This window comes from Lissotriton vulgaris, chromosome 8, assembly GCF_964263255.1.
Source record: "Lissotriton vulgaris chromosome 8, aLisVul1.2, whole genome shotgun sequence".
Lineage (NCBI taxonomy): Eukaryota > Metazoa > Chordata > Amphibia > Caudata > Salamandridae > Lissotriton > Lissotriton vulgaris.
The window spans coordinates 141593922-141607237 of record NC_141696.1 but is presented as its reverse complement, the minus strand read 5'-3'; the positions used below and the strand labels follow the sequence as shown (position 1 = coordinate 141607237).

The 13316-nt window shown below is 46.1% G+C and overlaps 1 protein-coding gene across 1 annotated transcript in view; it reads left to right on the top strand.

Annotated features, from left to right (window-relative positions):
* Nucleotides 1-13316, top strand: part of PLEKHB1 (pleckstrin homology domain containing B1) — a 569304-nt gene that overhangs the window by 475322 nt on the left and 80666 nt on the right. Inside the window, exon 5 of the mRNA XM_086933840.1 lies at nucleotides 10941-11043. Within this exon, the coding sequence (XP_086789966.1) occupies nucleotides 10941-11043 (103 nt within the window). The remainder of the gene's footprint in view (nucleotides 1-10940; nucleotides 11044-13316) is intronic.

Sequence of the window (13316 nt, the reverse complement as noted above, 5' to 3'; positions counted from 1 at the left end):
TACGCCCTGGTGGCGGAACCTCTCGCGTGCGCATTGCGGGAATACCACTGGTACCGGGGTGTCAGCTTCCAGTCCTACAAAATAGTTATCTCGACATACGCGGACGACACGTTGCTTTATGTGCGAAACCCAGAATCGAACCTTGCCCCTGTTCTCAGAGAGGTAGTGCGTTTTGGCGCCCTCTCGGGTCTGAAGGTGAATTGGGAGAAATCGGTGGTGTTTCCGCTGACGCCAGTGACGGATAGATTTGACATGGACTACCCATTACGCTGGTCTACGGACCCGGTACGATACCTAGGCGTAATGATTCACACAGACCCGGAAGTGCTCTTCAATGAAAACTACGGGGTGGCGTTTAGTAGATGCAAGGATGACGTGGAGCGATGGTGCAAGCTTCCGCTTTCCTTGATGGGACGAGTAGCCGTCATGAAGATGGTGATTCTCCCGAGATTTCGATTTCTGTTTGCCACTCTGCCGATAATACTCTCTAAAGCCTTCTTCCGGAATGTAACAAAACTTATGACTCGATTGGCCTGGGGAGGCAAACAACCGCGGGTGCAGTGGAACACTCTCACGCTGCCATGTGAGCTGGGAGGACTCGGTGCCCCTGACCTAGAAAGATACTATAGGGTGGCCCAAGCCACGCACCTGCACACATGGATTCATGGAGATAGAGATATCCCGCACGTACGCATGGAGCAGCTCTTCGCGGCACCTCTTCCGCTCCCGGCCACGATTTGCAATCCAGTAGACCGCCGGGTAGGCGTACTAGACTCGATCACAGCTACAAAACATGCATGGAATGAAATATTGAAGGCTAGGAATGAGACGTTGTTATACTCTCCCGCGATGGCGGTGGAGTGGCTACAGTGGCTGGCCCCCATCGGCGACGGAAATGTCGTCCGAGCGCTTCACGGGTTGAAGATTGCGACAGCGGGGGCTCTGTTTGTGGACGGTAAGGCCACAACATGGGACCAGGTGGCACAAACGGTTGAGAACCCGACATTATTGCAACGGTTCCAATTCCACAGGCTTCGGGGTGCCTTGAGGGACATCCTGGGCCCGGATATGGCAGAGCTGCCGGACATTCCGGAACTATCCTACGTCATAGCTACTGCTTCCCCTCGTCACTTAACGACACACCTGTACAAGAGCATTATCTCCTACAGAGCGCAGGAACCTTCCAAGGCCAGACTGGCTTGGCAGAGGGACCTGGAGGTGGAAATAGATGATTCAATGTGGACGTACTGCTGCGCCAACACCATGAGAGTGTCGCTGAATGGACGGCACAGGTTGATACATTTCCAATTTTTACAGCGAGTATATTACACTCCCGAACGCTTACACCGATACGGCCTCCGACAGTCTCCGGAGTGTGAGCATTGTCACGCGATGGTAGTGGACTTCCTACACATGGCGTGGGGTTGTCGTAAGATTCATGAGTTCTGGGTGGCGGTCATTTCGGAATTAAGCAAGATACTGGAGCATGAACTACCGATAGATCCCGCATTGGCGCTATTGGGATATTCGAAACCTCTACCGATGGAGTATAGGCGATTGACGGATATGGGGCTGCTGTTGGCGAGATGTACGGTGGCGCAGTGTTGGATGAGAGGGCCAACCCCGACAAAAAGCCGATGGGCCAGGGACATAGTATACTGTTGCACACAGGCTGAACACTACAGCGAACTCCTCCCTCCTACTAGTAGGCCGAAAAATTTCTGGGGCTTATATAACACTTTCAGGTATGCTAGGGAAGACACAGTGGATGAGCGAGGAGAGGAGAGGGGGGCTACACAGTAACTGTAACCTGCTCGATACAATCCCGGGGCCTGGGGTATGGGTGAGCCGTCCGCAATTAGGCAGCCATGGCGACGGCTGGGTGGAGTATTGAAACCCGGCTGTCCTGTAGCAACTGATGAGTGGTAGTCGATTAGGGCTGCTGAGGGGTGAGGTTGGGACTTGCTTAGGCCATGCCGAGGGGGTTGCGCTAGGCGGGAGAGAGATGGACACCGGCACAGGATTTGAAATGGCACAGGCATTACTGGTTAGATCAGCGAACAGGGTGGACAGTGGGGGGGAGGGGGGGGATTGGGCGTTTTTTTCGGGGTACTTTCTTTCCTGTTTGAACGAGGGGGGGGCCTCCTGCAGAGGAGTAGGGGGGGGGTTGATATAACACAAAATACACCTACATTTCCGGCTCTACAGCACTCGTCCTACATATCCCACCCTCTGGGACCGAGGGGAACGGTACAAGTGTATGGTCATAATACCAAAAATCACTTATAGCTTTCTTGCTGGTTGCACATTGGCATAACGCCGCCGTACCCCAGGGTTGACGGCATCAGGCTGTGTACTACAGATCGTCTGGTTCCCCACCGTATTCATCATTGTCGCATCGCCGGCCCTGGGGGGTTGTAGGCGAGAAGCTGTGTAAGACTTGGACTATGTTAATAAAGGTGTTTAAAAAAAGAAAGAAAAAAAATGGTCACCAAGCAGCATTTCCTTTATTGTGTAATTCAACCATGCCATTCCTTGATGAATACTCCCTTACACCCCAACAGGTGATGGTAACACAAACATCCAGACTCATACTTGCTAATCATATGGGCTGTACAGTTCAAAGAATAAAAATAAAAAGATGTTCCTACGTTAATTTTCATGTAGACATTTATTTTACATATTTACAAAGTAAAGCATGATTAATCAAGAAAAAAATTGAGACACAATGTGTGTGCGGCGTCTAATCCCTGCTGCAGTGTTGCAGATGTTTTGGCCTCCTGCTTCACCTCCATCACCATTGTCCATTTCATCAGGGTGTTGGTCCTCTTCGTCCCAAGGGACATTTGTTTTCACACATATTTTGTGCAGTATTGCACAAACAAGTACCATTTTGCACACTGTTTCTGGGGAATATAGTAGCCTTCCCCCAGACACATCAAGACAACGGAACCTGGATTTCAGCATGCCAAAACTTCTCTCAACAATGTTCCGCGTCCTACAATGGGCATGGTTGTATGCCCTTTGAGGTTCCGTTTGTGGGTTGGCAAATGGAGTCATCATCCACGTCTGTAGACCATAACCTTGATTAGCTGCAAGTACATGTACATATCTTACTTTAGTGTTACTTCTGCATACATAGCATATTTTGTACAAATACTTTGTGAAGTTTGTCATGGTGAATTCATTTGTGGTCAATTGCATGTTGTGTTAGATGTTGCTGATCAACTTTACAAGCCCCTGACACTACTTGTTTATTTTGGAGACTGTCAGAGCAGCGCACTGCACCATATCACTATGTACTGACAGAGACCCCCGGTAGAATTTTTTTATCAGTGATACTTACAATCATTTGCACACAAGACTTTAATCACAGAAGCAGTGGTCCTTCTACTACTCAATTTCAAAGGGACTACATAGTGCCAAACTCCGCTACGCCCTGCTGTTTTTGCACACCTCAAAGTGATCAACGACAACAAAACTCACTTCTTTGACAGCCCCACGGACGTGGAGGAGTGGCTGGAAGTGATGGACATCCAGGTGGACCTAAACACTAATCAGGACTCATCGGGCAGCACATTTAAGGAAGGAGCGGACCACGCAGAGAACAGGTCAGGGGCACGTGTTGCACAATCAAAACGGCATTAGCCTTCTGCCGATAGACTTGCTAGATGAATTGATGATTCCAACCGTGACCCAGGAGATCCAGACGTCCCTAGCAACACCCATAACACAACTGGATTTTAAAATTAACATTCACACACTAAACCGGCATAAGTCTCCGGGTATGGATGGCATGCCTGGAGAGTTTTACCACACTTACTCCGGCACGTTGGCACCTGTATTGAAAAACATTATAATAATATGTTTATGAAGTTGTCCATCTACCAGTCACGACTATGCAGGCCTTAATCATCTCCATCCCACAGCCCGGCAGAGACACCCTTGACGTGTGAATTTTTAGACCCCTGTCCATGCTCTCCTGGGAGTATGAAATCCTTAGCAAAGCTATCACCTTACAAATAGAAGCCCATCTCCCTGGCATGATCCAAAGAGATCAATGTGGCTTTCTCCCGGAGAGGAGTACTTCCAAATATATGATCGAACTCCACATCCTCATGACGACCACCCCACAGGGACTTGGCCACGCTGGCTGCATGGCCCCGGACCTCAGACAAGCATTTGAGTCCCTGACATGGGAATACATGTTTGAATCCTTAAGTCGCTTTGGATACCAAAAATGGCATGATGAAATGGATCCGTGTACTGTACAGGAACACAACAGCTACAGCACGCACAGGCAGGCACAGTTCAGACAGTTATTACGTCCACAGGGGCACCCGACAGGGGTGCCCGCTGTCACCGTTACTGTTCGTACCCACACTAGAACCCCTGGCAAATGCACTCCGCACTAGAGCAACAGAGGTGGCCATTCTAGTTGTGGAGACCCATATTTTGATCTCCATGTATGGGGAGAATATAATGGGGTTCCTCCAAAATCTTCAAGGTGACCCTACAAACCTACCAAACATCTTTACGCATTTAAATAGGATTTCTGCCTTGGCGGTAAACCCTGGTAAATCACTGTGCTTCTTTTCCCAAGACAGTGTGCGACCTACCCATATACATTTAGGCACACACGAAATCCAGGTATCGGCAACTACGTTTCAATACCTCGGTATTGACGTATACCAGTGCCCGGAAGACCAGATTGAGGGCAATGTGCGGCAAGCAAGCAAGGGCCTCCAAAGTGGCGTGACCTTTTGTACATCCATGCCCCTTTCTGTAATGGGCCGGGTGGCTTTCTCAAACATGGTCCTCCTCCCCAAAATACTGTAGTACTTTGTGAAGTTGCCAGTCCTACTCCCACAACCAATTTTTGACACACTAAAGACTTTAGTGATGATTCTCATTTGGGGGACAGGGAGACGGCAGATCAGTCTCAAGAAGTTACAGCTGAACATCAGACAAGGAGCCAAAGGTGTACCAGACCTACAATGCTACTATAATGCTAGCCACCTACAATGGTTGATGAAATGGGTGGCGGGTAGAAATCTCCAAAGTAGCTTTGACGGCGGCCAAATTGGCACGCGGGTAACTTCACTCCCTTTCACTACCTACTGTCAGGATTCCCAGGGAGTGCCACCCCCTACTGCATGTACCTCTGAGATGTTGGTGGACAGCATTAAAGTACAGTGCAGGAACCACTCCTTACGCAGACAACATCCCCCTGCTTGGACACCCAACTCCACAAGGGAACCACACACAACGCAGATTACTACCCTGGACAGATACTGGGATGGACAGAGTTGGAGATTTGTTTCTAAACAACACCATACTAGATCATGCTACCTTCCTACTATCCACAGAGGCCCCGCAACCACTGTACGTTGTACACGCCTCGGTGAGCCACTATGTATGACGCACATGGGCTCCACAACGCACCAAGCCAAACCAACATGAAGTGGTGCAAATCCTCCACTATATGTTGACGGGTGGACACCTAGTAAAGTGGGTATATGTGGGCATTATGGAATATGCATGTTTGCCCCTCACCAAACTCAGGGAAGCTTGGATAGCAGACACAGGGGAGGCCATGACAGACGGCGAATGGCCAATCATCCTGGCCCACCCTAGGACGGTGTCCAGGATTGACAAATTCACATTTATACAGGCCATGCTTTTGCATAGAGCTAATCTCACTCCCCAAAGGCTACACAGCATATTTCCTGCCACTCCCCACAATTACCCTAGATGTAATAAGGATGACACAAATATTCTTCACATACTATGGCCATACCCAAGACTACGCAACTACTGGGTGGGAAATAACAAACACAATATACACTGTAAGAGCTCAGCAGATCCCTGAAGGTGCGCTACCCTGCCTGATAGGTAACAGTACAAGATCCAAGACCTGTAAGGCAGTACTGAAATTTGTGGACCTGGGCCTCCAGTTGGCACTCCAAGCACTGAAAATGAGATGGAAGTTGCACAGACCCCCTAATGTCGAAGTATGGCAGTCTGATATGTTGAAGTGGGCCAAAGCAGAGACTGCGGCACTGCGTAGGGAGGTAGTGAAAGGACTACGTATATACCCTATTGCACAGGACTGAGAACAAATGTTAATAGAGTTGTGAGATATAGACTCATGAATAGCACAAGGAGATACTGACTGATCACACAAGTGTTATGTGTTGTGCCAATGAGGCCAACACAGAGCATTGCTGGAGCTACGTCACACTTGCATCGCAACTCCAGCAAAGCCCCACTGTTACAGGCCAGATGCATGAGACATCTGGGCAGAATTGCCACCATGGTGCATGGCATTGTAATGGCAGGGCATCATGGGTGGTGGAGATGCTGTGCACATTTACTGCTGCATCCCTGCAGATTAACAGGGTAGATCGACTAATTGTGAATCCGGGCCATGAAGTGATAGTTCATGTTTCTTTCAAACAAAATTATATGTGTCACCCATAAAAATTAATACTTGCATTTCTTACTAAGCAATGCACATTTCTATATTTAGTTAGTGTTAGTTGTCATGGGACATTTTGACATTGACTTGCGCATCCCTCCATACCAACAAAGAGGCACCAGTTACTCTGCACCACCCTTCAAGAAACATTTATGCACAGCATTTACAATGCTGCACACCATGATGGAATGACTTGACTGATGTGTGAGTGATCTGTGCCATGACAGTGGTACATTGCAGATATGTAATTGCAACCACAACACAGCAACCAAAAATGCTCTGGGGGGGCATGATTGTTACAATGCAACTACAGTCCTTACACCTGCTTACAGCGGGCACAGGATTTGCATCAACATTCGCACTAAAGTGAGCACATGCAATCCAGTGGAATTGACTCTGCTACTTTTATGGGACATCCCTGTGCAATACCCCCCCACCCCACCCACATTGACTTATTACATCATGGTGACATGCCGACATGTGGTGTGGCAAAGTACGAAGTATTACTGCATAGTATACTTATATCTTCAACACATTTGGCTTACCTACTAGGAGCCCATTGCCATATTGTCCATTCTGAAAACGGTCATTAATGATGCAATTTCTGAAAATGTACGCATCATGGACACTCCCTGGATACTTTGCCAGTACATTGAGATATAGTCCACGTTGGTCCACAATGGCTTGCACATTAATGGAGTGGGTATGCTTCCGATTTCTATAGAGGTGTTCAGTTGCAGCAGGTGGTACAAACTGGACATGTGTGCAGTCTATTGCTCCTAGCACATGTGGGAATCCAGCAATGGCATAGAAGCCCTGTTTGATGTCCATCTGCTGCTGGTGGGTGCTTGGAAAAAGGATGTACTGTGGCGTTAGCTGAAGAATTGCATCCAAAACTGATGGCAGGAAGGCAGAGAAAGACGCTTGTGAAACCCCTGCCAATGTAGCTGCAGTTGTTTGGAAAGAACCAGACGCCAACATGTGCAATACTGCGAGTAGTTTGGTCATCGGTGGGATGTTATTACCCCTTTCATTTTCAGACAGCAACTGCGGTTTGATCTGCCGCAGGAGTGTCAAAATGGAAACTTTCTTGAGGCGGTAAAGTTTGATAATTTGCTCATTGCGCAATCCAGCCAGTGTGGTCCTCACACGGAAAACGCGCTCCTTTCTCCTGCGCTGCCTTGGGACTAATGATTGTAGCTGAGGTTGCGGTAGTACCTGTGCAGGTGGTTCTGCAACTCCCAATTGCAAAATTAAGAGATCCATTTTTCTTCACACTGTGAAAAAATACTCTGCTACACTCAATCAGACTTGCGATATTTTCTGCGCGTGGGTTTCTGTGGCGTAGGCTTGCGAGAGTTTTTTTTGGTTTGCGTGACGCATTTTGTAGATGCGTCAACGTGACGGAATGTCGTAAATATGGATGCGACGGAAATGCGTGTCTTTGCACATGGGAACGCCTACCTTGCATATATTTAATCTTACGTGACGCAGCCAAATCTTGCGCAGTTTGATGTCGTCGCATCTCACGTTGCGTGACGCATTCTCATGGATGCGTCACCTTGCTGATCTGGCGCAAGGAAAAAAATCACGATGCATCATGATACGTGACGCATCGGTGGCGCAAGTCCGTCATAAATCTGCCCCTTTGTATGTTAGCCATAACTCTAAGGTGTATTCATCTCTTAAAGATTCTGCCTCCTACCCGCTATTCACTTGCCAGAATATTCTTTAATCATTTATTCCATCAAACAGGTGATGGCTAAAAAACTTCTCTGTTTCCCTGCTATCACCACTGGGGAGAATTAGGGGCTATTATTGGATACATTGACTGTCTTTTTGCTACTTCCTCATCTTTATTTCTATTGTCAAATAGGATTTGGGTTGAAAAGTAAATCTCAACAGCGCACAACACTGCGCCAAGTTTTCACATAGTAAATTTTCCCTAATATATTTAGGGACTACTAAAATAGTTGCATCTCTTTGGGTATTCTTTGAATCCAACAACAATTTCACATTAGTGTACATCATTGTAAGTTAGCCGTTTATACTCCGTTAATGATGAAAGGAACTCTGAAGCCTACTTATTTATCGAACCTCACCACGCAAGTGTTAGATATCACTTTGTTTTAATGACCTCCTACCCCAACTTCTAAATTAACGTAAAGCTTTGGAAAATCATGGCGCCTAAGAGTTTAGGAAAACTGAAGAATACAGGTGGATGTAAACCGACATTAAGGTGTAAAAATGTTGAATTAAAGGAAGAGGAATTTGCCAAGTAAGTTAGCAAACTTTTGCAATGCAATAGGTCTCGCATTTACACGAGTTTGAGCTATTGGCATTGTAAATGACAATGCCTTTTATTTATGTTTTATTTTTTAAAACATAAATAAAAGGCATTGTCATTTACAATACCAATAGCTTAAACTTGCGTAAAGTTGAGCCCTTTTGCATTGCAAATGCTTGGTTTATCTGTAAATCGTTCAATGGACTTTCCGGGGCTATTTTTTTTTGCGGCATCTAAAGTCTGGCACTCCATGCGCATCTGCATCAGTCGTGCCATATCCTTTTTCTGTACCTTTGAAGCGCATTCTTGGTCGTCCTGCTGAGGGAAGCAGCAGAATTGAAAGAAGTGTCTCAGCTTTGAAATCAGCAGATCACACCTGACAACGCCGCCATGGATGGAGCGCACCGATCCGAGACCCTGTTCTTTGATAAGCAGTGCTTCATGACCCCGGTGCCCACACCTGTCTTCCTCCTCTTTAAGACACATCTGAACTGCAGAGAGCGGGCCATGTGATTCAGACATACGGCTCCAGCTGTGATTAACGGTGGTCTTCGTGATACCTGCCAACCCCGGGGGTGTTCACAGGAATCTCGAGGAGCACACAGGAAGCACAACAAAGGGCCAATAAAGGAGTCTTAGATATCAATTCAGAGAGCCGTAATTGTGTTTTGTCATGCTGTTTAACGTGGTTGTCATGCCCTGTGTGAGCTGTGCTGAAAGGCTCCGACAATGTGAGGGGGGGTTGTAAGCATGAATAACATGGACAACACAAGGGTGGCGGGAAAATGGAGAACATAGGCAATGTGATGGGAACAGGAGGATGGAGAAAACGGACAACGGGATTGGGCAGAAACAAAGGGAATGCGGACAACGGGAGTGGGTGGGAGGATGGAGAACACGGACAACGGGAGCTGCGGGAACAAAGGGAATGTGCCAACAGGAGAGGGGCGGGAACAAAGTAAAGCACTACAGGAAACAAAAAAAATAGTACTCGTACTGTGTAACAACCAAGTAAAGGGGCCAGTAGCCATGGGAGGATACAAATGACGATATGGCCGTACTAAGGAGGGACTAACAAGCCTATTAAGGAATCGGACACCAGCATTTACGAAGGGGAAAGATACAAGCCAATGAAAAATTTTGGCGTGGCTTCTCCTCAGTACTCCACCTACAACAGATCACCAGAGCAGCGCTTGCGTGCTGGCTCAGGGTCGACCTAAAAATGCACAGTTCTTAAACAGAATTATTGCAAACACAAAATCATGGGCATTGACAAACGTAAATGAGTATTAAGCAAGCATAAAAAAAACAACCAGAAAGCAATGGATACATTAATAAACTAAATAGAGGCAAGCAAGACATTTCTGATCCTGGCTAGCAGCAACAAAGATCAAGGGTTTTCAGAGCTTAAGCGAGCTATTTAGACAGCTTCGATCTAATTGAGAAGGTTGAATATTACCTAGATGGGTGCCTGTTTGATGTATTTTCAGTTTCCTTAGGTATTATACCTTGTATTGTTCTTTTCTCTTTGTAAATCAAGTAAAGAAATGTAGTCAAAATTGTAGCCTTTGAGCTTTGAAGTAAAAACCAGAGCCTTAATTTCATTATCGTGTAAACAAAAAAAAAGGCTCTACCTGCCTGGTCACTATGATAATGTTTCAACAAAAGGGACCAGTATTTTCATTTTCTTAGCCCTTTTGTTTTATTTGCGTGCTCTTCTTCAAGCATTTCAACATATGCTACAGTTTTTAGGCATGTCATCAAAGGTCTACCTTTTTTGTTTTGTTCATACACACAGAACTCTTATAACCATATAGCATATTAAACTGTGACAAATTTACAGAAAGAAACAAGACAACAGATAACAATAACGTTAAATGCACAAACTGAATCACAACATAAATATTAAGACCTTTTTTGACCAGATATTTTTCATAAAATAACTAGGTGGAGATTACAAATCACTCATTTTGAAAGTCCTCTCCTGCTGATATAACACGTTATTTACCCCTTGCCGATATTGCAGTTCTCCTCAGGACAAAGACTGGATCAGTTCTTGGTTTATCTGTTGCTCATTGTCAGCATTGACTGTCAGGGTTGTCCTCAAGATAGCAGAGCAGGATTGAAATTGAGAACACAGCTTACTTGTTCCCCATCTTTGTCTTGTTCTAGGTCCGTGTATATGATCCCTATGATGATTACTACCAGACCATTCCTCTTGATGCGCATCACACTGTTTACATCAACCCAGGGTTGGGTGGCAACCATTATGGAGGTACGTCTCGTCTTCATTTGCTCTTACCACCTGAGATTATAGCACTTTATATCAAGGCTTACATCCACAAAGATATGTTGATACCTACAATCCTGCCTAATAGTGGCCATTCTATTGGATGAAAAGAGTTGGGAAATACTGAAACTAATGTTCAAGGGCAGATTTCCTAAAAGTCGTTTGGAAAAAGCAATCTAATGTTCACATTATGCTGTAGAACTGGGTCATGCTCCAAGTACTAAGAGGTCTAATATCCAGACATTTGTGAGGTGAAAGATTTTAGTTTTCGACAGTGAGCAAGAATGGTATGAAATAAGAGCAAGATGTACCAAGCCTTTTGCCATCACAAAACCAGCAATTAAATCATGTGGTTTGCGACTGCGAAAAGGCTTTCAATAATGTACAAAATCCCCTTTATTAGTCAGAAAAACGTTTTTGACTCATAAAGGCGATTGAGATACTTTCTGAATCACAAATAGGAGGGGTTGTTAAAGGGTCGCTCACTCCTGTTGACAAGTCACAACACACAAATGTATGTATTAATGGTTTGCGACCTCAATTGAGATCTCAAACCATTGATCAATTACTGATGGCTTAGTTTAGATGGTGATTGGTTTGTGTTAGACCTGGCACCATTGGCGTGGGACTCCCTTCCATTTCTTGCTGTTGCCTCATGTATTTTTGCTGGTGTTTGATGCTTTGGGCACTGTGCCACTGCTATCCAGTGCCACAGTGCAATAGCTCCCTATTGTAAATTGATGTATTAATCAGTGGTTCCATGTTTGGCTATTTGGTTTAATTGCAAGACCCTAGTCTAGTGCACGGAGTATGCCCAGGGCGTGTAAATCCAAATGCTGCGGTTGGGCTTGCAGCACTGGTTGTGCCACCTACAGAAGCAGCCTTGTAAAATGTGTCTAAGGTCTGCCATTGCAGAGCCTGCGTGCAGTCTGTTACTGTCATGCTGACTGGGCAAGTGCACCCACTTGTCAGTCCCTAAACCTTCCCTTTTCTTCATATCAGTCACCCCTATGGTAGGTCCAAGGGCAGGGTGCATTGTAAGTATAAGGTAGTACAAGCCCTGATGTGTGTGGCATGTCCTAATAATGAATTACAGCCATTTTCGTTTTTCACTATTGCAAGGTTACCTGTTCTCCATAAACCAGAATGGGCTGTTAGATTATTACATGTTTGTAATCCTAACAGACTCAGAGAACATGGTAGAAATTCGAGTTTAGTATAACTGAACTCAGAATAATAAAATACATCTTTTAGTGAAGTTGATTTTAATATTCTGTGTTTGCAAATACCACTTTTAGAAAGTAGGTATTTGCTTGTCTAACCATTCAAACCGGCCTCTGCTAGGTTGTGTATTCCTTTGGCTGGTTTTGTGAGTGACAGGGCTGGGAAATTCCAAGAGAAAGGCTGAGTCACCCAGTGGTGAATTGAGAGATCTGCATCTAGATGGGAGGGAGGAGTGCACCTGAACCTTGAATAGGGCTGTGCCTGCCTTCCACAATGCTGGCTCCATCCCCTGGGGAGCGGCTGATGTCTCTGCCCAGCACACAGAAAGAAGAAGAGGAGTCCTGTAAACAAAGTGATCCAGGACTGTACTTGCCAGAACTAGTTTGGACTGGGAAAAGGCCCCTCTTCCCTGAGAGAACAAAGGATTTTGGGGTATAAATATTATGACCCTGATCCCATGAAATTAGATCACTTTTGGACTACAAGAATAAACCTCTACTGAGGAGAGGAACCTGAAGAAACTGAGGAGAGACTATTCCCAAGCTGAAGTGCTGCTTGGGGGATTGGCCTGCAGTGGTTGCCTTACTGCCAAAGGAAGGAGAAAGGAACTTTGTGTACTTTGCTTTCAACTTGTGAAGGATCTCCAAGGGCTAGGAAAAGAGCTTGCCTCCTGCTGAAGTCTCAGGGACAACAGATTTCAACCCCCAGCTCCCCAGAGTTCTTTTGGAAGTGCTTGCTGCTGTTTTGGGCCTTCTGTGGAACTGCTTGTCGCAAGGAGCTGGAAGCATGACTCAACAAGAAGAAGCATGTCGCCGTTGCTGTGCCTGCCGTCGCAACTCTGAAGAAGGGTGTCGCCGCTGGAACTGTCGCACTGCACCGCATTGGAGAGAATCGTGCCGCAACGAAGAGGAAGTGTGTCGCCGTCACTGCTGCTGCCATCGCAATTCCAAAGGAGGGTGCCGCCGCTGTAGTTGTCGCACTGCACCGCATTAGGAGAAGAATCTTGCAATGAGGTCGGAGCGTGTAGCCGTCAC